General features: G+C 38.4%; 2 protein-coding genes across 2 annotated transcripts; both read left to right on the top strand.

The window, feature by feature from the left end:
- The first annotated feature begins 1,830 nt into the window (after positions 1-1,830).
- On the top strand, positions 1,831-5,442 carry LOC137937587 (uncharacterized). Its single transcript, XM_068782681.1, has 6 exons — positions 1,831-2,062; positions 2,803-2,869; positions 2,972-3,397; positions 3,808-4,148; positions 4,717-4,898; positions 4,983-5,442. The coding sequence occupies exons 1-6, from the start codon at positions 1,985-1,987 to the stop codon at positions 5,026-5,028; spliced, it is 1,140 nt and encodes a 379-aa protein (XP_068638782.1). The 5' UTR covers positions 1,831-1,984; the 3' UTR covers positions 5,029-5,442.
- LOC137937401 (DExH-box ATP-dependent RNA helicase DExH17) lies at positions 5,096-24,597 on the top strand. Its single transcript, XM_068782462.1, is given in 36 exon segments — positions 5,096-5,128; positions 6,193-6,400; positions 6,403-6,499; positions 6,501-6,571; positions 6,574-6,673; positions 6,675-6,714; positions 6,716-6,798; positions 6,800-6,906; positions 6,909-7,001; positions 7,004-7,105; positions 8,136-8,230; positions 14,603-14,703; positions 15,768-15,951; positions 16,661-16,822; positions 16,935-17,172; positions 17,301-17,337; positions 17,420-17,466; positions 17,765-17,802; positions 17,989-18,010; positions 18,123-18,335; positions 18,527-18,683; positions 18,793-18,844; positions 19,019-19,090; positions 19,219-19,268; positions 19,385-19,502; positions 19,600-19,663; positions 19,790-19,873; positions 20,146-20,271; positions 20,357-20,553; positions 20,645-20,833; positions 21,887-22,132; positions 22,210-22,259; positions 23,051-23,133; positions 23,225-23,387; positions 23,519-23,559; positions 23,651-24,597. Coding segments are annotated over 36 exon segments (4,710 nt in total).
- The last annotated feature ends 211 nt before the right edge of the window (positions 24,598-24,808 follow it).

Genomic DNA, 24,808 nt, shown 5'->3' with positions numbered 1-24,808 from the left:
AACAACCCCATATGCGGTGCATTATCGAGGCTCCACTCCTTGAGGACCAAGAGGAGTCCCCACATCAGGCTATAGCTCGACTCATTGCAAGCCCCGTGGTAGAGAAACAGTAGAAAGCAAGAAGAATGCACATCGATTGTCAAGACTGGAGAGAGCAAGTAAACAAGAAGGATCAAACTTGCTAGACCATCTTAGAAATAACTGTTGGGTTTTGGGTTAAGCCCAGTTTTATCCTAAAATGACTAATCACTTGAGTTTCTTGGAGAAGTTCCGCAGAGAGATACAATGAAGACCCGTTCTGGTTGAGTCCCTTATAGTAGATGATTTTTGTGGCATTTTCTAGACATTGCCTTCCCCCACTGAATTCCGTAGAAATGAAGGAATAGGAGATGGATCATTTCAGGAGAGACTAGAACTACAGTAGTGAAGACAGGTTTCAAAGCCTCCAGAAAAAATAGACCAGCCGATAGCCATTAGGAGTGGTTTTGGAGAGATACAGTCTAGCAACGACCTTGTTATCTCTCATGCCATTCATTTTTTTTGTTTTGTTTCAGAAAGATGAAGATATTATTTAGGAAAGAATAAAATCGTAAAATCATACATAGGGGGGGGGCTTCCAATTTAGGCATTGAAAAACCGTTTGCAGTTGTGAAAAGAAAAAGGTCTCCAATGCTATGTGGTATCCGAATGATGGATTTCTTCCACCATTAGATATTGATACTTTTTAACATGGTGACCATCTTTCGTCCTCCCTTCTGCCCTCAGATATCTTGCGTTTGTCCTTATCTCTGTTCAGTATCAAATAAAGTGGTTCCAGGCATATTTACAGAAGAGGATATGTACCTTTGCAAAGTTTGGGAGGATTGATTTCATTTTTCTTGCAATGTCCTGACATTGACAAAGAGGAACAAACATTTACAAATCCTGGTGTTTTATTGTTTTAACTTTTTCAAACTGTAAAAAATATGTAAGTTTGTTAAGACACTGTTTGAGGCTTCAGAAAAGGCAACTCAGTTATGAATTAAGAAGATTGACAGAGAAGGAAAGCAGTAGTATTTCCAGATGACTGAAGTAATAGACTGAATATTAGACAGAAAGACAGTAAAAATGGAGACCGAACAAGCTACGGTTATACCATCTCTTCAAATAACATTTGGGGCATCTTTCTTTTCTTGCGAAATCATTGTATCAGCGCCAATTCATGCGTCTTATTAACTTCTCCGATCAAACAGTAAAATCAAAATGAATTTGTGATCATATTGACTTAGATAAGATAACTTCTTACTCAAAAAAAGAAAGAGAAAAGAACTTTGTAGCAAGTCTAATCGTTTAAAAGGTTTACAATTCTGTTCTAATCAATTAACAACACGAATCTCATAAAGCACCTAAAGCAAAAGAATGTAGAACGCAATCAGGAGAGCGTAGAAGAGACAATATTCGGGTACCTGTTTACTGTAATTCGGCGAGCAACAGAAACAGAAAGCCTTGTCTTCTAATAGCACCCACGTCACATTCAGCTCTGCCTCTTTTCAGTACCTTATCAGCAGAACGCAGCATCGAGACGGCAAAATCACTCGCTCGATGGTACTTGTCGGAGAATAAATAGGTCCCGCAGCATGACCAATACTAGCCGGGTTCAGAAAAACTCGACCCGCTGCTTATATGCACGGTTCTTCTGGCAAGAAATTACGGCGAGTCTGGTTCATGGTGCACAATTGAAGTCGACCCGCCGTCTGTCTGCGAGTGCGAATGCTCCTTGTGCGGCTCTGGCTCAAGAAATTCGCTCTCACCCAGATGAGCCAAAACAAGACATAACCCATATCTCTATAGCTCCGGAATTGATTTCTCCTTCTGAAAGGTTTAGTCCTCTCTTGCAAGATTTCCGTAATGAGTGTTCCTCAATCTTCTCGAGTAAATGGGTTCTCTCTGATGCCTGTGAACATGCATAACTTGAGCTTCTAATCGGTGGTTTTTTATTCTTTACATGGCAATTTCTACTCGATGTTCTTTCTCTTGGTCTGGTGTTTCTCTTTATTCTCATTCCCGACAGGAGCACTTGAAGGTATCTTCATGTTGTTTTTAACTCTTATTATCTTTCAGTCCCCTTCCATTTTGTAATTTTGCTTCGTGGTATTATGTATGGAGTGGCTCATGGGTTCGTGTTGAAGCTACTTGATACTCCCTCTTCAGTGAGGTCCTTATCAAAACTTATAACCTACAATCTCCTAAACCAAGACGTACATATTTACGCCCAACTGTTTTGGGTTCTGATTTTAATATATAGCTGCTTGTATATAATTGGGACCAGTAATTGCCTTTAGAACATTTGCATTTTCAATCTAGGTTAAACTGGAGTATGATAGATTATCAGTCGTTAGCGGCCATTTGCCAGAGATGGTATTCTGACCATAATAAGGTGAAGTCCTTGAGTCATCACCATCTTCAAGCCTTGTCCCAACTATGTTGGTGTGAGCACGAGTTAACACGATAAGTAGTTTAGTTTTTTAAATTCTCCAAAAAGAGGGTATAGAAGGTCATTTTCTGTTTGTTGTATACTTTCATGTAGGAAAGTTTGAAGGGAAGGATTAGAGGAAGAGAAACTTGTTGCACCATTAAGTCTTCTGGCATAACCCTTTCTATAAACATGTACAGATTCTTATCTGCGTTCCTGCAGAAACGAATGAAATTTTTGCCTATTTAGATTACTTTTGAGTTTTAGCTGATGAATTTTCTTGTTGAGAACTCTACGTTTTTCAGATTTCTTCATGCCACTTGTCCTACAATTCTATTGGTTTTTTCTAGGCAACTTCTTCATGGCGACTGCTTGAAGGCCAGAGAAATGAACTATGGAACCTCATAAATACACAGGGTAAACCAATCATTCTAGATATTTTGTTATTTACTACAGATGGATCTAGTTACCTCTCTTCTATGAAGCCAAGTCTGAGTTCTGACTGCTGCCAAATTGTAGTTTCTATGCTTCAGTTGAAACAAGTTTGGAAATCAAGTTCAGTTGCTGACAGACTCTTCAATATGAAGAAGAATCTTCCGAAGAGACAACTGATTCTTTTTGCCACAACCGAAGATGAAATATCAGACCTTGAGCTTAATTTGGCTGCTACAGAACCGGAGAAATTGGATTCTGGTGGTGAAGAAGTCAATATGGAAAGTGATTCAGATGCCTACGTAGAAAAATCAGGAGGAAAACCAGGGCTTATCTCTTTCTATGGTCTTCCATACAAAAGACAAGATGAAATCCAAGCATATCGGCCACAAAAGAAGCACTCAAATTTAATCTGGTTTGTTGGGCCTGCAGTGCTGGTAGGATCTTTGGTACTGCCATCTCTATACTTGAGGAGAATACTCTCAACTATATTTGAGGATTCTCTTTTGACAGGTAGTGTACGGGTTTTTCTTTCTTTCTATTATTTATTTATTGATGTTGGTTGGAGTATCCATGAGTACACTAGTCAAGCATCCTGCTTTCATGTAAGTTATCAAGTTCCATAGGACCTACTACCTAAACTCTCCTATTCTTGACTTAAAATACTAAAGAAAAAGGTACCAGTTGAAAGTGATGCCTCTGTCATCTTTTCTCTATGGAAGAATTGGAGAATCTTTCTCATTTATGGTGTACCCTATAGTGACAAGGCTAGGTTAGCTAGGAATTGATTAACTTACAGTACTTGACTTCAGCTTTAGGAAGAAACCCAGATCAGGTATTTGGTGCTTTATATGCACTAATACTTGTTTAGGTGGCACTGAACCTGCATTACTCCATTAACCATGTGATATTGTTTTCTGCAGACTTTCTCATATTATTCTTCACGGAAGCTCTCTTCTATGGTGGTGTAGCGGTATTTCTTGTGCTGGTGGATCATGGACAAAGACCTCTTCAGCCAACCACCTCTAGGGGCAGTGTCCTTTTAAAAGCTGGCATAGGACCCCGGATTTCTTCTGTAGCCACTTTGGTACTCAGCCTTTTAATACCTCTAGTGACAATGGGATTGGTGTGGCCTTGGACTGGGCCTGCTGCTTCTGCCACTCTTGCACCCTACTTGGTTGGAATTGTTGTGCAATTCGCTTTCGAGAAGTACACAAGATATCAGAAGTCACCTGCCTGGCCTCTTATACCAGTTATATTTCAGGTACTGACTTCAAAGTTATGTATAAGCTTCTTTAGGAACTGCAAAGGATGTTTTACCGTTTGGAGGAGGAAGTGTAGGTGGCTTGCACATACCCTGCTTGCCAGCAATAGGTTTAACCTTCTTATTTTGTTGAGATTACTATATGTTCACTCCAAGAAATTATGACCTAGATATTGTGTGTTTGTGTGTGTATGTGCATTTAGCGGATCTTGGTCAGATTGCATAAATTATTGATGCAAGCTCACCAATTGTAATCATTAAAAAGAAAAGAAAGATTTCCAACAGTATGCCATCTCCCATTTTATGGGTAATTGTGTAGTTTCTAACAAATTTACACTGAATCAAAAAATGCCTCATTTTAGTGGGAAAAATCTCATTTCATGGTGATATGGGGTCTTTTGACAAATAACTTTTAAGCGCCTTCATCTTGAGGAGCATTTGTGAAAGCACATCCTCTGTGTTTTTAGAAATTTAGTGAACCCACCTTCAGTTCCATTTGTGAAGAAAGAGTATTATTATTTATCTGTATAGGTTTGTGACAATTGAGTCTTAATGTTCCTATTTACAGGTTTATAGACTGCATCAACTGAATAGAGCAGCACAATTGGTGACTGCTCTCTCCTTCTCTGTGAGGGGAGCAGAGACAACATCACAGACACTGGCCATAAACAGTTCTTTGGTAACTCTGTTGAATGTGCTCCAGTTCCTTGGTGTCATCTGTATCTGGTCTCTATCAAGCTTCCTCATGAGGTTTTTCCCCTCTTCACCTATTGCACCTGATCCATAATCTCCCTCTAAAGATCTGCAAGATTCTGATTATTGAACTGAATGCAGCATCTGCAAAGTTTGCCTACAGAAAACAATTGCACTTGCTTCTTAGTGGCATTTATCTGAGAAAATGTGCATCAAATCTGGCATCAGGTCCTTAGTCTTATGGAGCTTAGAAAATGTACCCTGGACATTGTCTTGTGGCTGTTCAGGTGCTGGCTGACTCTAATAGAAACTCAATGCTTGATATACGAAAAGGAGAAGAAGACAAGCTTAGAAAATAGTCAATGACGACTGCTCATACAAGTTCTTTTTTTTTTTTTTCTTTTTTGCTATTGTTAAATCTGTTAGGTTCTGATCATTTGATAGTGTTGACAGAGAAATGACACGGATCCATGATGTAACTGTTGAAAGATTTGTAGATTTTCCATCACTACATAATATATGTCCGTTCATTCGGCGTGGGATGGTTGAACAAAAGACTGTAAAGCTCCTGGTTCAGCTCCACAACATTCTTGAGTTTGATATGGCTCCCAAGTCCAATGAACAGGACTCCTGTTCTTATATTTTACATCTTCACTTTGTGGGGATTTCTTTCCTGTTTGTCTATCCGAATTTCTAAAAAATTTATGTGTATATAAGGTGCTTCCTTCTTTTAGCTTCAAATGGATAAGACACCATTTTAGGCTCTCCTTCAGGCAGTTGGGCCGACACCGCGGCACAGTGAATTTTATTATTTCTGAGCATGTGGTTTGTACTCCACGCCAGAGTCTTCGCCGGAGCTTTCTCTCAACCAGGGTCATCTCCTAAGATTTTACAAAAAAATTTCTTCTGTGCTTTGGTAGAAGATTAGCTTTATAAATGTGATTCGAAGTTCCGAACGTGGATAATAGACCCACAAGAGATGTTTTAAGCGGTGAGGACTAATGCTATAAAGTCGCACTTGGAACACTTCATCCTCAACAAATGGGTCAGCTCTGTTTGCTTATAATTTCTACCACAATGGTAGATATCTTTTTTTAAATTTAAGAATGAAGAATAATATTTGCCGTAATTATCATTGATGAGGTATACACTACAACAAAGACCGGTGATTACTAACTCTTCAGAGTTAAAGTTTGAGTTTATCTCAAACTTATATGTTGATTTTTATCTTTATTCTATCATCTTTAAGAGAGTTAGAAGAGTCGTTTAAGGACTTTCTTCAACCAACACAAGGACAGGATTTCAGGCTTGCATTGAAACATGCATCTCTCTTCTGAAATCGTGTTCAAAGCAAAACTTCACCCAAGGAGGGAAAGCACTTCATTGGCATGCGATTAAAATGGGTATATCAGCACATGCGTCTGTAGCTACTAAGCTGCTAGTCATATACCTGAATACCAAGCTTTCTGTTGATGCTTAAAGGATATTCAAAGAGATTGATGGGTTTGATATTGCTGTATGGAGTGGGATGATCTTGAATCTTGCCAAAAATGGACATTTCAGAAAAGTCTGTTCAATGACATGCCTGAAAGAAATGCAGCATCTTGGACCATACTTATTTCAAGTTTCATGAAACATGGAAGGATGGATGATGCTTTAGTATTTCAATAGGAATCCATTAAAGGATGTTGTGACCTGGACTGCTATGATTCACGGGTTTGCCCAAAATGGATAACTCTGCAAGCTCCGATGCTGTTTCATGACATGAGAAAGAATGGAGTTGTACCAAATGAGATAACATTTACTTGTGTTAGTCTAGATGAGTTTGGGGCCAAGCATTCTAAGTTTGATTGTAAGAACCGGATTTGAGAATTAGGTTATCAGTTTGCAATTCATTAATTTCGTTACATGTTAAAATGGGTGAGTCTGGGATGGCAAGAAGCATTTTTGAGAGAATGAGAAGTGGTTTCTTGGACTACCATCCTGGGTTTCTATGTTGAGAAGGGGCAATTGAAAGAAGTCCGTTATATCTTTGATAAGATGTCAGAGAGAAATGAAGTTTCATGGTTGCTCGATATGGTCGAAGTGGAGAAGCTGAAGAAACATTGAAGTTGTTAAGGCAAATGGTTTTTGAAGATTTTATGCCAAATGCCTCATGTTTTATGCCAGCCTTGAGGCTTCAAAACTGGGCAAGAATGTCCATGGCCATGTTATCATGAGGGGAACCGAAGAAAATGTTTTTATCAGTAGCTCATTAATAGATGGTACTTTGGAAAAGTTGGCATCATCTATATGGTTTATGGAACTAAGCCAAGCTCTGTAGGTGTTATCAATTTGATTTGTATTTATGTATTTATGAATTATGATAAGGGAAGGCATTATTGTAATTTCCTATAGATTATAACTTAACCTATGTATATCTATGTATCGGGAGGAAATAATAAACATGGAAATTAATCTTTGGAAAATCCTTTTGTCATGGTATCAGAGCTTCGTTCGGCGCCCTAATTTTTTTTTTCCGAGTTTTTTCAGCATCCTCGGCGGTCTCAGTTCGGTGTTGGAGAAATCAGTTCGGTGTTGTGCTCTTTGAGGTGAGTTATCTTTCTCTCTTTCTCGGTTATCGATTTGTAGTGGATTTCAGAGGGTTTTGTGGGTTTTATTTTGGAGTTCGGAGGTTCCTCTCTCAAATTTAGTGGATTTCGACAGCTCCTCTCTCGGGTATTTCGTTTTTTGGTGTTCGACGGGAACATCTTTGTTTTGGTTTTGGGCGGTTCGTTTTTGGTGTGCGACGGGAGCAACGGTCCACTCCAAGACGATTCTTTTGCTCGGTACCCGTGTCGCAGCATCTATAGTGGCCCTTTAAAGACTAACTGTTTAAGGTGGGAAAAACCAAGTATCTAACCCATCAGTGGACCAGGGGCAGTCATGTACCTAGCCAATACAATTCGAAAATACTAACCGTTTAAGGTGCAGAAAGCCAAGTATCTAACCCATCAGTAGACTAGGGGCGAACGGAACCTAACCCAGGTGGACCGGAACCACCTAGTTTAGTTCAGACAGTAGGCATTATCATAGCAGATTTGCTAGCTCAACCAGAAAGGTTATCACAGGCTGAAGATTTTATCAAAATGATGTCATTTAGAGCAGAAGCTAGTGCACGTGGAGCTTTACATAAAGGTTCTTGTACTTACAGTGATACGGAGGATGGAGAAAGAACCGTAAAGAAGTAGTGGGAGATGAAGTAGGAGAATTTGGTGGGCTCTGTTTTGCTTTCAGATATTTTCGGTTCTGCAGGAAGATGGTCTGACATTTTAAGCGTTAAGGAACTGATGAGGGAAAAACAGTTGAAGGTACATAGAGAGCGTAGCTGGGTTGAGGCAAAGCATCAGGTTCGTGCGTTTTATTTGCAGTACTTTTGACACGGTTTAGTCACCATGAATTTGTTTTTAAGGGGATTTTGAGAGGATATTAACCAATTTCTAATAAAGCATCTGGATGTCTAGAAGTGGCCCTATAAAATAACCAAAATTCTCTACCAGTAGGGGATTATATGGCACTTTTTGGCCCTCCACGCATCGCAAAGGAAGAGAACCAGAAATTAATATATCGCTGCTGAACAAACAAAACAGCTTTTCTGGGTAAAGGTTATGGTTGAATGAATGAACTACAAGGCTTCTCATCCAATATAGCTCAGTCTGTTAGTAGCTTTTGTTTGCTTTAGTTTTTGTTCATGCGCGTGCAGTGAAATTCTCAAAAAAGGGTGCTGGCCGGTGCACGCAGCCACTCAGGCATTAACACAAACAGAATAAAGAATGTGGAAAAAGTGGCTGGGTTGGCAGTCTTTTGCACTTCCATTGGACTTTGTCTCTTATCCTTCGAACTCATTAACTTCTTATTCATTTCAACGCTGCCAAGAACTCACAATACATTGAATCCAACGAGTACCCGGAAGCAAATCTCCCTGCTTATCCCTTCATTCAGTCATCATTTACAGTTTTCTTCAGCCCAATCATATAAATGGACACAGGTAGATTTCCTTTCTTACTTCAAAACTGTAAAACCTCCCAAAGTCTTACCTAAATTCAAAAGCTCAAACAGCTTTTCATGGGTTTCAGCTTTCAATTTCTTTTCGCTTTTCAGCTCCTGACTTGTGGAGTCCCTCACCTCCACTCTCATGTAGGAAAGTCTTACATTCTGTGCTCTGTGCTTCTAGCTATAATCCTGTACAGTTTTCTTTTCTTTTTCTTTTTTCTAACAGAATAGGTTGAATTCTCCATTCTCGACCCCATTACTTGTAAAGCTGAAAAAACGATCCTCTTTGATGTCATAAGAAAAAGCTGCGTCTTTTTCTCTCTGGTGGAGAACTGTCAGCAAGGATATCATATGTCCATATGTCCCAGAGAAGCCATGCACAAGGAATGGAGGTCGCCAGATCGTATTGGTGCCCGTTCTAAACTACCCTTTGACTTGAGAAGCCACTAGCAAACAGACTTTTCAATTAATAAGTCAAAATCTTCCAATCTCTATTTCACTCACACAGTGAAGAATTTCAGTAAAACTAACTGGTTGACTGAGCTCAGAACTGTAGCAATTTCCTGATTATGGGAGTTTTCTTAAGAGCCCCGTTAGTCTTATTGCTTCTACTTGGGGTCTGTTTGGAATCCCAAAAAGAAAAGAAATTTTATGAAAATTTCTTATACGTACTTTATAAAATTTTCATGAAACTTTCATTACTCTCTCTCGATCCAACAATAATATGAATTCTATTCTTAATCTATGTCGAAACTGAAGCTTCATATGATTAATGAAGATCATCTTAAGTTGGATTGAACTGCTATATTCGCTACCAAAAAGAATAAACAGATATTAAGTTCGCAACCTGGAAGAACAATAAACAAGTACGGCTCCTTTTCCTCCTCTTTAATTTCAGAAACTAAGGTAGGTGATTAGTGGATATATGAGGTGGTCATGTACTGTAGATTCTCAGACGCAATGGCTGAAAAGCTGTTCAGTAGATGTGTTGCAGATGTCTCTTCTGAAAAAGCTCCACTCTTGGAAGGTTGTAAAATGATAAGATATCATTTGCAGACGAGACAAGCACTCTCTCTCTCTTCGTCGCGTACACGTATATATCATTAGTTTACTCTATTGCTCTTTCTCAAAAGAAGATTGCCGCATAAGAATTGATGAAAGTGATAGTGGTTCTCCTTTACTAACTTAACACTATATCACCAAAATAATTGTGAAAAGCATAACCGTCTGTTTTGAAAACAACCACCCTCGGTTTTTGTTCATCTTTTTTCCCGTTTCTGTAAGAGAATGTTCTCCCTTTTGCTTCTTTTATATTACTACAAAGTGGTTCAAATCAATCCTTTCTGTCACTGCAGAGGGTAGTTTTTATCTTATTTCTCTATTTCTTTCTCGATTTTTTCTTAACTCGTTCCCTTATTCAATAAACGGAGGAAAAATCGGTCATTTTCCAACAATCAAGATTAAAAACTACCCTGTTAAGAGTACAATCAGTCGAAGCACAAAGGAGAACATATTTAGCTCTTGGCCCATGGCAAGATTCTAATGGGGAATAACAATAGAGGAAAGAAGCACATCGCCTTCCTGCAATGGAAACTGCAAGAGGGAAGCATGAAAAGTCATTCCGAAGAAATCAGCAAGTGAAGGACGGATGCTTCTTTGTTAGAGTCTTGAATACACCCACACCTCTGTGTAAGCAATTTACACTTTCCGGAACAAGAGGGGCCTGCGACTGGCCGTAGGTGTTCCAGCACAGTGCCTGCCTGAATCCTCGAGCGTTCTTAGACGGAGCCAATTGTATGTCGATAAGGTCTACGTCTGAGCATGGAGAGCTGTCGCTGCATGCAAGGTGGATGGGTTGCACCAAGTATGTTCCAGTAATCTGAATGTACTTCACGCCGGTTATTTCTACTGCCTTCGTCTGGTTCTTGCAAGATTTCTTGTCACAGTAGTACTGATCGATCATGATCGGAATCTGCACGTCTGAGACTTGAATGTTGGAAAATGTTACATCTCGAACGGACCCATGACCTCCCTGGAAGAAAGTTTAAAAACTTATCAAACAAAAGCTTCAAGTAGGAAGATGCATAAAATGATTCTATTCGATTCTGAGAAGCCGTACCTGCCATGTTTTGATCCTGACCGCTGAAAGAGTTTTTTGGACCGAGATGTTCTCGACTGTGACATTGGAAACACAAGCGACGCTGTTATCTTTTCCTAGACCACCCAGACTGCAAAAAAAAAAGCACACGAATGAGAATAATGAGCTCTCGTAAGGACGTGGAGAGCAATTCAACTGTTGCTTTGTTTTCTTTTCATTACCTAATCCCGTGCCCAGGGCCACAGTTGATGTCGTGGACATGAACATTAGAGCATCCAGTTTGAATGGATACACAGTCATCTCCTGAGAGAAGAAAACACAGGAAAAGTAAATGTGATAACAGATTGGTTTGGCGACTCTTGCTAGAATGCGTTGGTTACTTTAGAGAAAGAAACCATTGAGCGGCAAATCCATCTCACCGCTTCCAATATTTGAATGCTGGATTTCTACATCTCGGGTGTTCTGGATGTGGATTCCATCAGTGTTCGGACTGATTTCTGGTGAAGAGATCGTGATGTTGCTGACTTTAATTCCAACGGAACTGTCAAATTTCAGGTGACACTGAGGACTGTTGATGATGGTAACGTTCTGAACTGTTACATTGTAGCTCGCGTAGAATCTTAGTGCCTAGAGAAAGGAAAAAAAAAAGAAAAGCCGCCATGAGAAATCATCTTTTTTCTCTCAAAAATGCTGAAACAGTGCGGACGGAGTGAAGGACATCTTACGGTAGGCTTTATCGCTGAAATGTATTTGTATTTCTTCTGCGGAAAGAGATTAGAATTCAGGTATTTTGCAACAACTATGAGTAGAAAACGCAAAACTAAAAATAGATCGATCCTCCAAAGCTCACCTGCAACTTGGGGTCTTGAGAAAGCCTCCACCAAGCAAAACCTTGACCATCAACTGTACCAGTTCCTTTAATAGTGAAATTGTGAAGCCACTTGAAGTTTATCCACTGAAACAGACTTGACTTGGACCAAGCGGACAGATTTGGTGGAGCTATCACCAACCCATCTATCTGTTGAAATTTTCACGAGCTTTATGAATTTAGGTCTTCTGATCTCGTTGTCAAGTCATGACAAAACAAAGAGAAGAACCATAAGAATTCGAGAGTAGAAACCTGAAGAACAAGGTGAGGCATGCAAGGCCCTTGAAGCGTCAGTGGCTTAATGAGGAATTTGAATTCTGCTGGGATCTCAATGGTAGCCCCTGGCACCTTGCAGGCAGCTCTCCAAGCCGCTTGAAATGCCTGTAAATTTTAATTGGCAACATCAGTAACCAAACTGAAACAGATTGAACAGGCGTCGGTCTTTTCTATAAAGCCAATCTGAAAAACAAGATTCAGACGCCAAACTGAAACAGTAGAAACTATACTACTACTAGTAAACTATGATTAGGTTTAACTAAAACAAAAGAATGTAGAATTAGAAAATGCGGATGAAAGCAGCTTTCGTGAGTATAGGAGAAAAACACAAGAAGTTATCAGCTAGCCAGTAATCACCTCGGAATCATCAGCAACTCCATCACCCTTCGCTCCAAAAGACAGAACATCAAAAACCTGGGAATGTGGTTCATAAGAGCCTCCAGAAGGAGGCTGGGCAGGAGGCACAGAACAACCCGGATCTGGAGCATATTTGCTACTCTTCCCATGTCCCTTATGCTTCTGATGTTTGTGATCTTTGCTTCTTCTTTCATGGCTCTTCCTGGCATCAACCAAAGCTGAAAGACAAGCAACAGTCACCAATATTGACAACACCATAGTAGGTATGAGAGGGAAGTTATTGTTTCTCCTCATCTCTGCAGCAACTCTCTGGCTTTCAAGATCTTCAAGTTTCAGGCTTTCGGTTGAGGCTTTGATGAGGAGAGGAAGGTGGTTATTGACAGTTTAAATAGGGACACATTACTCTAGTGTGACCCTTGGGTCTTATTATAAGTCGAAAAGCCAGATGTGTGACCACTGAGAACCAACTTTTTATGTCTTTGTGATTTTTAAATTTTATACTAAAAATGAGTGATTTCATATACTCCTCAAAAAAGTTATAATTTTATACCAAAAATACCCTTGGGTGAGCCCATCTCTTTTGCTAATTTTCTAGTGAATAAAGCAAATGGGAAAGGGTGAGTTGGGTATTTCGAGATGCGAAGACAGTTATATTTAGTTAGACAAGGTGCCATCATAGGGTTAGGAAGAAAAACTTTCTAGGGCATCTTCATGTTTTGTTTATGGGGTTCGAGAAAGTGGATCGCATGTTCGTCAGATTGATGGGCCTCAAAGGGGGGCGAAAGGGCTTAAGTTATCTCGGGCCTTTCTGTGGCTTCTGCAGCTTTATTTGCAAAATAAAATTGACGTACGTTGTCTTCTTTTGTCATATGTGGGCCACCTATGGACCCGCTTGCTCACTTTTGTGGAGGTGCTATCTTGAGGGAGATAAAATTTAACCCCACCGACGGTCCATTGTATCGGACTTTTTGAGTATCTGTGCCCTATCAGGCACGCAGTGTATCGGCCGGAGCGCCCACCCCGATTGAAGTTGCATTCATTGGTCTAAATGTATTGGACTTAAAACATGAGCTATAGAATGGTCTTGGATTAAGTTCTTTAATCAAATTGGACTTGACAAATAATGGCCTCAATGGTCCAATCCCTTGTTCAATTTTGGAATCAAGAAACCCGATGCGACTCCGGCTTGGTCATGATCATCTCAATGGGATCATTCCGTCAGAATTAAGCCAGCTTATTGGACTAGAAAAACCAAGAAAAAACCTTGTAAGATTAAAAAATCCAGGAAGTACGTGTACAGAGCATATGAGCAGCTGGAATACGCGACGTTGGCGTTTCGTGTTCATGTTAACTCCGTGCGTTCTTCTGCAGACGACTCGAGGCTCCTTCCGCTTCCCGCCAACAATATTTCATATTGGCTGACTCTATGATGAACACATTCGAGTCAGTAATTCTCATCTGCTGCTTCTCTCTTACATAGTTTAAGCTGCCAATAGCTCTGTCCTTCGTTCTTTTTCTCCCACGCCATATTTCTCTTGCTTCGAGCTTCAAACCATGCATTCTTCTTCACTCGAGGAGTGCGCTTACTTGCTTTCGATGTTTAATGATTTGTTTGATGGATAATAATTGATCTACTATAGGTGGAAGTTTGTTTTTCAGTCGATTAGAGAGATAACTTTTGGAATTCATTTATCTGCTTGTATTTTTGAAACTTCTGGACTGACGATTCTCAGATCCTCTGGAGAAAAATCAGGTTAGACATCTCTAATTCATTTAACTAAACGGATCAAATGATAGACGTATTCTTCTGCTGGAAGTGAACAGAAAGCTTTGTTCTGTTGCATGTTCTGAGATTTGTCGAGTATTGTCACTGAGAAAAGATCTTGAGTAACTTAATTTGAAGCAACAAGACGATAAGTTAAAATTTAAATTCTCGGAGTTCTCCTGCATACGCTTTAGATCGCAAGCCATTTCATTCATATACAGCATAAAAGTTAGCTTATATGCTTAATGCACAATATTATTATACGTTTTTGGTGTTCTTCTTTGCATTGAGATCCTCAAATAATAGAAAATTAGCCTGAGAAAACCTCTTGATTTTTTAAGCTTCCTATGAGTTTTCTTATGCAGTCTACTGGTATCGTCAGGGCAAATAACTCAGTTATGGATTCGTACGCATTGAAGTCTGTGTCGGACTTACCTGCTCCCTTTCGATCAACATTCAGTTTCAGGTATTGCTTATAACTGTTCTCCATGCTGCATCGGAATTGTTGATGCAATATATTTACATGTACTTTTGTTTATATTAGTCCTTGAAATTATATAGTTTTTCCGTTCTTTGGTGATTACATCATAAATTCGTTTCTCTCCCAATAAAAAATGTTTCTAACCTGGCAATCTAAGCACAGTTAATTCCGAGAGATTTGGTACACCTGTATAGTCTTTCTTAACATGCTTAAGTGCACTTCAGATATTTTGTGGTCGTAAATTGTGCAGTGTCTTGTTACCTCGTTGACTAACATATTGCTTATGACTCGCCATGTGCTATTCTCAAGAGTCAAGATTGATTACAGATTGCAAAAGTCTTTGCATCATGTCATAGAAGGTCGAAGATATCTTACTACATCTAAATCTGAGGAAATGGCTACTGATTATTTCCATTAACGCTGAAGTCTATTTTACTTTGACAAAATTTTCAGATAGTCTCCTATTGTTTTCTAATGGAGCTGAAAAAGGATCCTTGCTGATTATTTTTATTTAAAAATAGTTTATCCAATAAATATCATCTAGGGCACCAGATCCTCGTGCTTTATTTTTGTTGGATTCAAAGGAAATGAAGGGGATGTGTGGAAATTTTAATGCTTTGACTGTTTCTTCGTTGGGTTTTTTCTCTTGCTTTATGTGTATTTCTTTTTTCTCACGTTTGAATCAAATCAAAGCTTTCCTGATTTGGTTCCTCATCTTTGATTCTTTGCAATCTATCATCATTTAGGTGCTTTCTCATTCCTATTAGATGCTTAATTTCTTCAGTTCGCTGCCTGATGCTGCTGCTTTTACTTCTTTTCATGACTATCATTTTTGTTCAACAATGAAAATATGCCCTCTGTGGTTGATCTTGAGCAAAGTTTCACTATAATGGAGTATGATCAGTGCTTTGAAATAAGAAAGTGACACTTTCTTGTTTTCTAATATATTATTGAGGAAATCTTTGCTTGTCTTTGGTTTGCTGAATTTCATTCATTTTAATAAATGAATTGATCAATTCTTTGAAGTTATTTCATTTGTTCTCATGCAGATATTTCAACTCTTTGCAGAGTGAATGCTTCCCTGGTTGTTTTCTCTCTGACATAAATATGGTTATCTCAGCACATACTGGAAGTGGCAAAACAGTGCTATTTGAACTTTGTATTTTAAGACTTCTCTCAAAGTTCCTTTCTAGAGAAGGAAAGTTCAATCACACAAAGGGCACTCTTAAAACAGTAAGATACTATGTGAGACTGAACTTTGTTTCTAGACTCTATTGTTATCTTCTCTTATTAGTTAAAATTATATGCTGGCCACATGCTGGATGACAAAAGGCTGTGATGGTGCTTAGAAACAAAACTATATTGAGGTAAAACAAGGAGTTCTCAGTGAGTATGAAGAGTAAGAATACGGATGAACATTTAGAAAAGTTATTCCTTTATCAAATTCGGATTTAACAACTGGGTCTTTGATCTGGTCTCCCTTTCTTGCCGGGGTTGCTAACAGTGCATATATTAGCAAAAGTTCCAAAATTTGATGACCTTTTAATCAGTCATCGTGCAGCATCTCAGAAAGCAATTTTCATTTTTTCACTGAGAGCAAAAGCTCTTCAATGTTCACATTATATTTATTGCATTGCTGTCACTTACATTTTTATCTGATTTACTTTTATGTAGCTGTTTATAAAATTTTGTCTGACCATTACCTTTATTAATATCCACATGTAATCTCAATGGTAACCATGAATAACGGATCGACATCTTTAAGCTTTATTCAGAATGATTCATGTGGTCCCAATTAACTTGATACATCATATGTGGTTTTAGTCTTTGTTGACTGGACCATGAGAAGATATTGTGTATTCATCTAGGAAGTTTGAAATTGACTAATTAGAGCATATTAACTCTATTAGTCTGACAAATATCAGTTATAAACATTGAACAGATCTATATAGCTCCATCAAAGGCTTTAGTTCAGGAGAAACTCCGAGATTGGAACCTGAAGCTTGGGTCATGGGGAATCAATTGCTTGGAGCTAACTGGTGACAATGAGTCTTTTAATAGAAAAAACATGCAAGAAGCTGACATAATTCTCACTACTCCTGAGGTGAATATTCATCTGAGTCAAGTTCTCCACTTCCTTCTGAAGTATAAGTAACGCTTTTATCTTCTATATTGTACTTATTTCTACTTCCTATTATGAAACACTGAATTTGCAGAAGTTTGATGCTGTGACCCGATATCACATAAGAGATGGAGGTTTAAGTTTCTTCAGTGATATTTCTCTTGTACTTATAGATGAAGTTCACCTATTAAATGATCCACGTGGAGCTGTCCTGGAAGCAGTAGTTAGCAGGGTCAAAATGCTTTCTCGCCGGCCGGATATGAACTCTTGCCCTCTGGCCCATGTCCGCTTTGCTGCTGTTTCAGCAACAATTCCAAATGTTGGAGATATAGGTAAGTTTTTTTGAAGATACTATAGAGCTTATTGAAAATTTGTGTGATTTCCATGATGCACTGCATCAGTTATGAGTAAAGAAAACTTGGTCACTGGAGTATCTTCTACTATATGTTGGCTTTTGCAGCAGAATGGCTCATGGTTCCTGAGGAAGGAATTAAAAGGTATCTTCAGTTCTTGTCCCCATGTTCTGATTATGGTTGTATATAGAAGATATGTCCCATCTGTTCAATTTTTTAATTACAGATTTGGAGAGGAAATGAGGCCGATAAAGTTGACTACTAAAGTGTTTGGTATACTTCTTTCCTTAATTGGCAGAATATGATTCCAATGCTGCTATTATTCCCATTATAAGCTTTATTAGATACTTTGACTGTTTCTCTACTTGAAATGTAAATAAAATTTCTTGACCTTCTTGAATTGAGGGCATTTTTGTTGTTTCTTATTGATTTTTCTCTTAATATGTCTGCTACATAAACAACCTTTTTTTAATATACTGGAAATCAAAAGTGCTATGTTTCCTCCTCCAAAAAAAAAAAAAAAAAAAAGTTTTCCATATGATGTTGTCCTTAATAAGTTGTCCCTTTGCAGGCTATGCTGGAGCAAGAAATGACTTTTTGTTTGAAAAGGTGCTATCCTACCGTCTTTATTCTTTGAGGATGTTATTACTTGGTCAAAACTCTGTTGATGTCACTAATTCCTATTCACAAGTTTTTTTATTCTTAAATTATGTACGTACTGTCTCTTTATTGTATATATGAAGCATGAAGTTTCTTCTGGCGACTAATTCTTTAATGACTTGTTTTGTGATCCAGCGCCTAAAAAGTTTCATCTTTGGTAAGGAGCACTCATGTGATAAACTTCTAGAAAGATTCATTTTTTCGAGTTTCTGTGCATATGGCCTTGGTAAATGTTTAAGAAAAACTGAACACTTTAAATAACTCTGCAGATATATTAATGCAACATTCCAGAGGGAAGTCTGCCTTGGTTTTCTGTTCAACAAGAAAAGGTGCCCAAGAAGCAGCACAATGCCTCTCCCAAATTGCTATGGGCCTTGGGCATTCAAATCCCTTCATAAGATGCAAAGAACAACAGGACAGGCTAAAGGAAGTATCTCTTTCATTTAGTGATAAGCAAATGCAGTCATGTATACTGTACGGCGGTACTATACTAAACTAAACTATCATCTCAAGTTTTGATAGTTAAATTTTGGTTTCTTCGAGTTCTTTCTTTGATATTTTGAGCCAGCATTGTCTGGGTAAATTTAGATACATATTTTTTTCCTGACCTGAAATAAAGCTTATTACATTTTTATCACGTTAATAGAAATATCCACTCTGTGGGTACCTGCAGTTGGTTATCACAATGGTGGTCTCTGCCAAAAGGACAGAAACCTAATTGAAGGTCTTTTTCTCAAAGGAGATATTCAGGTCCTGTGTACAACAAACACTCTTGCACACGGAATCAACTTACCAGCCCATACAGTAGTTATCAAATCCACACAGTTCTTGTATGTTGCCCCAACTCTTGCTGTGTTCTGTAAAAACTGAAATTAAATCCAAAAATGTTGCCCGCACTAACCTCCATAAAGTCTTACGGAATTTGATTTTTTTGAAAAGCAACAAGGAAAAGGGCCAGTATTCAGAATATGAACGATCCATGGTACTTCAGGTATGGTCATGAACTGTGTCCAACTTTCATTACTTCCACTTTCTACCAGTTTTCGTGAATGTGATAATGTGTGAATGTGTGGTATATGAAATTGAGACAAGAACATTATGCTTGAAGTACTTCATGTGTTAGTCCTTAAAAATCAGAGCAGAGAATATGATATTGGACTTGCAGATGTCCGGGAGAGCAGGCCGACCTCCCTTTGATGATACTGGCACAGTTATAATCATGACAAGAAAAGAAACTGTGAGCTTCTTTGATTTGATACAAATTCAGCCATTTTATTGAACATATTGTTTTTACTGAATCTTGTTTCGTTCCACAATATCATTGCAATGGACTGAGAAACTTATGATGCCTCCTAATGTTTGTAGCTTCATTTGTACGAGAATCTTTTGAATGGATGTGAGATGGTGGAATCCCAGTAACTTTCTTACTATATTTTGCCATTTTGGTTTTATTGACATTGATCTTTATGTCTTTTACTATAGAGTAGAAGGTACGCTGACTAGCTGGAGAAAATGTTTATGTTACATACAGACTGCTTTCTTGTACAATGGAGCACCTCAATGCAGAGATTGTTCAGCTAAGTGTGCCTGATATAAGTTTTGCAATTGAGTGGCTGAAGTGTTCGTACTTGTATGTGCGAATAAATAAGGTATGTGTGGCCTCTTTGGCAGGTTTATCTTCTGCTTGTTTTTCCATTTTCTTCTCGTCTGTGATTCCATTAATTGTTAACCTGTATGCTTACTCAGAATCCAGAATATTATGGAATTAAAAAAGGGATTCCCTCGGAACGCTTAGAGAAACATTTGCAAGGTGCTACACTATGAGCCTTGTTATGAGTTTTCTCTCTCTCTCTCTCGTTCTCATCTGACTATGGTAACTGGAGTACACGTATTTGTTTTCTCCTTTTGCCATCTGATATTCTAATTGGAATAACAGAGATTTGCGTTCAGAATGTTAATGAGCTGTCAACGTGTGGAATGATCTGGACAGATGAATATGGGTTTCTTTTGAAACCTTTGGGTAATCTATCTGTTGGCTCCTATTTATTTGACAATAGCTAAGAAATTTAACTTTGTCTCCGTAATTTTGTTGCTATGTTCTTAGATATATATATTAGAAACTTGTGGCAGATGTAAGTTGAATTGTTATTTGCACTTGCTTTGTTTTTTCAGCTTTTCTTCTTCATTGAAGCTTCTAGTGACTCGCTATGTAAACAGCAATACCAATTCATGTACTTGTCGCAACATAAAATGTAATTTCATAGTTTCTGAGATTTTCACTTGTGCAAACAGAGCCGGGAAGACTTATGACAAAATATTATCTGACATTTGATACAATGAAGGGCATTATGCAGACTCCTGATGCCTGCAGTCTGGAAGATGCCCTTTTCACAGTTTGCCGCTCCAAGGAGTTAGCTTGTATGCAAGTGCATTTATTATTTTGTGGGTCACAGAGAACTAATGTGCTGAAGTAATGATGGATCTTGTTCTGATTTAACTGAAGGGATACAATTAAGACGCAATGAGAAGAAACTTCTAAATGACATCAACATGGACAAAAATGGCCGGCTGAAGTTTCATATTCTTGGTGAAAATGGGAAACGGAAAAAGCGGATTCAGACAAGGGAGGAGAAGATATTTGTTTTGGCAAATGATTGTTTGACTGGTGATCCTTCAATTCATGATTTATCCCTTACCCAGGTCTTTTCTCTTGATGCAACTTGACTGGCCTCCTCTCCTCCTCAAACAATTAATTTTTTTCTAATTTAGATGATTTATGCATACCTCACAGGATACAAACTCAATATGCTCCAACGGGTGCAGAATTGCAAAATGCATGAGAGAGTGCTTCATTTACAAAAACAGCTACAAAGGCACCTTGAATTCCTCTATTCTTGCCAAAAGCTTACATCAGAGACTCTGGGATGACAGTCCTTACTTACTGAAACAATTACCAGGAATTGGAATGGTCACCGCAAAGGTGAATCTTGTTTTCAACCATTGGCATTTGCCAACTTGATATTTACAAACTTGCTGCTGATTGACTTAAAAGCCATACTTTGACTGTAAGGTTCTGCTTTTGAATGGATCATTTTAATATAGAAAAATGTAAAGATTGAAGAGAATATAGAGAGAAAAAAGAAAGAGAGGAGGAAAGAGAGCTCTGAATTGAGCACGGCCCTCCTTCTCTATTTAATGACGTGATTAGTACAATGACAAAAACTCCCCTCCTTACACTTAAGGGACATTTAGAAAAATACTGAAATAAAAAAATTATTTAGGAAAACACTGAAGCTTTAAACTTATTTGCAAGAATACCGGATTTCAACCTTTGAATCTATGTGGCATCAGTGAATGCCCATGTCAGCGAAGCCTATCCACATGGCGCCACATCGTCTTGATCCTTAAAATCCTAAAATTTCTTTCTTTCCTCTTTTCTCTTCTGCTCAACTACCGCGCTGGGAAGATGAAAGAGGAAAGAAAGAAACTTCTCGGATTTTAAATATGAAGATGTTGTGGCACCACATGGATAGGCTTTGGTGACTGTTGCCAAGTGGATTTCAAAGGTTGAAATCCAGTATTCTTGCAAATAAGTTAAAAACTTTGGTATTTTCCTGAATAAATTTTTTTATTTCAGTACTTTTCTAAATGTTCCTACACTTAAACATTTAACTTCCTATATCTCCCATTCGACATATCTAAATTACATGAATTTGAACTATAAACATAAGAAAACTTGTAGAACAACATGGAAATAGGTAACATATACTGAGGTAAAATAACCAAAATACCCCTGAATCAATTTTCTAACAAATATATTATGACTTGGTGAGCGTTCTTCTACTCATATCTTGTTATATGAATGAAAAAGAGCAACATAACTAGTCACTGAATGTGAATAACATTCTGGCACGTCAAGATGGGTGACATGTACAAATGCTTGCATATATATATATAAAATTTGCATGTGCAAGTAACACAAATAATTTCAACCCTTGAGTTAAATTGAATGAGCTTTTGATGCTCAATGTAGGCACTGCATTCAGTGGGGATCAGCTCTTTTTTTGCTTTGGTGGAAGCTGATCCACGGAGGATAGAAATGGTTACAGGTCGGAAATATCCATTTGGAAACCATATTAAGGATTCAATATTGTCACTTCCACCAAAGGTTGAAATTAAGATTGAGGAGTCTGGGAACCAAAAACCAGGAAAGTCAAAGTTAGATATTACTTTGATTCGGCTGTCACATTCATCAATGAAGCAACAGTATGCTGATATGGTTTGTTTTCCTAATTATCTCAATCTTTTCTGTCTTTGGAGCACATACTTTTTTCTACATATTTCCATCATTTGCAGGTTGTTGGTTCAGAAGAAGACAAAAAAATATTTTTTCATGAGAAGATAAGGTCAACTCACTTTCTTTTGCACTGAGAAAATTCATAGATATATTTTCCATATACTCATGAATTCTCATCACCTTGTTCAATTTTCTGCTGCAGAGTTAACGAGTTTACCAGGTATAAATACTACAGCAGGCCCGGGTCTCATTGAATGACGTTGAATTCTAGGAGGTTAAATGTGGTTACTGTTTTCTTTTTATGAGTTTTTCTTGTGGATTGATTTATGGAACTAGGAAATTTGTTCTGGTAAAACTTTCTAGGCTAGACCAAATTGTAGAACTAGGAAATTCGCTCTGGTAAAACTTTTCAAGTCTTAGCTCTTACTCTGGTCGTGCGACCTTACATCCAATCAAACTTTAATGAGTTCAAGCCTCAAAACTAATTTTCTTGTTTTATTTTTCTGCTCGATTCATATTTTTTACTTTTTATGACATTCCTACATGTATGTGTTTCTCTTGCTAGCAGGTAGGCTAGATTCATCAAAATTTATGCATTTATTTTGATCAAACAAAGCAATAAGTTACGATGATGATTAATGACTCGTGAAGTCTTAAGAGTTAGAAATTTGGAACTTTTTTCGCTTGCTTTACTGTTCATAATTCATTTGCAATAGTCTGCTATTATACTTTTTCTTTAGATCTTGGTACTACATTCTAATAAACGAGATAGAATAGGCTACTCTGATAAAATGTTTTCCTTTGTCTTGGTGTAGAACATGTGATTATCTTCCTAAAACCGTCATCAACTATTAACAATTTGATATCCCTGTACTTCACTAACGAATGCCGTGGTCACAGCCCTTACAGGACGACAATTTTGATCTCAAGGCCTGAGAGTGGAAAGGTCACTGTAAGACACCATCTGATCTTTGAAGAATGCCGTAAGACTCCGTACAAAAACTAGTAGTAAGCACAATCTTGCGTATAGCTTCCATTAGTTGATTGATCGAATTTGTGACGTTCTTCGAGCAGTTGGCTTTGATGTCCATGGGGAACTAGTTATCAATTCAGAGATCCTTCTGAATGGAAATTGGGCAAGAGGGAATCAACAACATCAACCTACATATTCCAAACCGAAGGAAATTTATGTGGAAGATGATGATCCGAACACCAACTCCAAGGGTGATAATGAAAGGCATGATCCCAGTAGCTTTGAAAAAGCAATCTCTTCTGCATACTTTTTATCCTTCAATAGTGTACTGTCTTGAGAAGCAACTGGGCTCCCTATTTTAACATCTTGACCAGTCTGTATGTTTCCTGTGGCAGACCCTCTTTCGTCCTACTACGAGAAGAAGACACGGGAGATGGTATAACATCAGATCATAGCAAATTCATTTTTTCTGGTTCGTAGGGTATTGCATACATGTTAATTTTAATATTTCTCATACTTTTTATTAGGTGTTATCGACATGGAAATAGAAGAACGCCGAGCTCAGCCCCAGACCATAACCGAACAAACGGTATTTGACCATATACGGAAAAAGGCAAAATATTTTCCAGAACTTTTGACATCTGTTACAACAAATATTTCTCCGTCTGAAACCTCGAGGCGGGGAAGAAAAGTCCCGACAGACTCGAACGAGATCGAGAAAGAGATCATAATTCTGCCAGACTCTGATCCCTTGGAGACCCCTACAGGATGCGGTAGTACAATGACATTTACAAGTGAGATAACGGAACTTGGTTCCGAGTTGAACGGCGAGGAGTCAATTGAAGTTGGGAATGAGATACTCAAACACCAACCGATCATTGGAAGGCCCAGAAACCATGAAAACTCCGAGTTATCTACAGAATCTGCAAGCACTGTCGCCGATCAAATGGATACAGATATGTCATGCCTCTACGACGTTAACATGAAAGACGACACTCGTGCAGGCTATTGTCACGATGCCGGATCAGAATTTCTGAGACAAAAGAAGAGCCCAGAGTGTTCAAACGAAAACTCCAGATGTTTCGTCAGTAATTCAAAAGCTAGGGTTTCTACCGAAGTTTATAGCAGTCTTTCTTATCAAACAGGAGCTAGTGAGTCTCCCAGCAGTTCCCTTATCATAAACGACGAAGATACAGGCAGTTGGCAGAATATTTTACACGCAATAAGAGGCAATAATGAGTTCAATGGAAGCATGAGCAGCACCGCAGTAACTGAGGTTAGGGATCAGACGGAAACTAGTAAGGCATTAAGTGATATCTTCTTCGTGAAAGAGGACATCAGAAAATGTGGTTGGCCTCCCTCCTTCCCTTTAAAGGAGAAGCAGATACACTCGGAGGAGTTGAAGGGCTGCGCTGGAGAAAAAGGGCGTGAAGATCTCTTCCTTCAGTTCAAGAGCGTGTTTTCATTTCTCTAATTGCGACATCAGATACTGTGCTGCTTTGCTTTCTTTCATCTTTGCATAGAAAAGAGTTATTTTCACGTGGCAAAGGGATCTACAAAATGGAAAATGTGAAGCGAATAGTGATCTCCTGCGGCAGTCAGTCTGTACTGCATACGACAGGAAAAGCAGAACAGAAATGAGAAAACTAGGTCACCAAATTTTATTTCAGTAAAACTAGTGCTTA

This window comes from Aristolochia californica, unplaced genomic scaffold, assembly GCF_029961685.1.
Source record: "Aristolochia californica isolate CCGP_79_NKW_82.1479 unplaced genomic scaffold, dmAriCali1.0.hap1 SCAF_7, whole genome shotgun sequence".
Classification (NCBI taxonomy): domain Eukaryota; kingdom Viridiplantae; phylum Streptophyta; class Magnoliopsida; order Piperales; family Aristolochiaceae; genus Aristolochia; species Aristolochia californica.
Note: the sequence above shows the minus strand (reverse complement) of the source record. Positions and strands in the feature narration are given on the sequence as shown.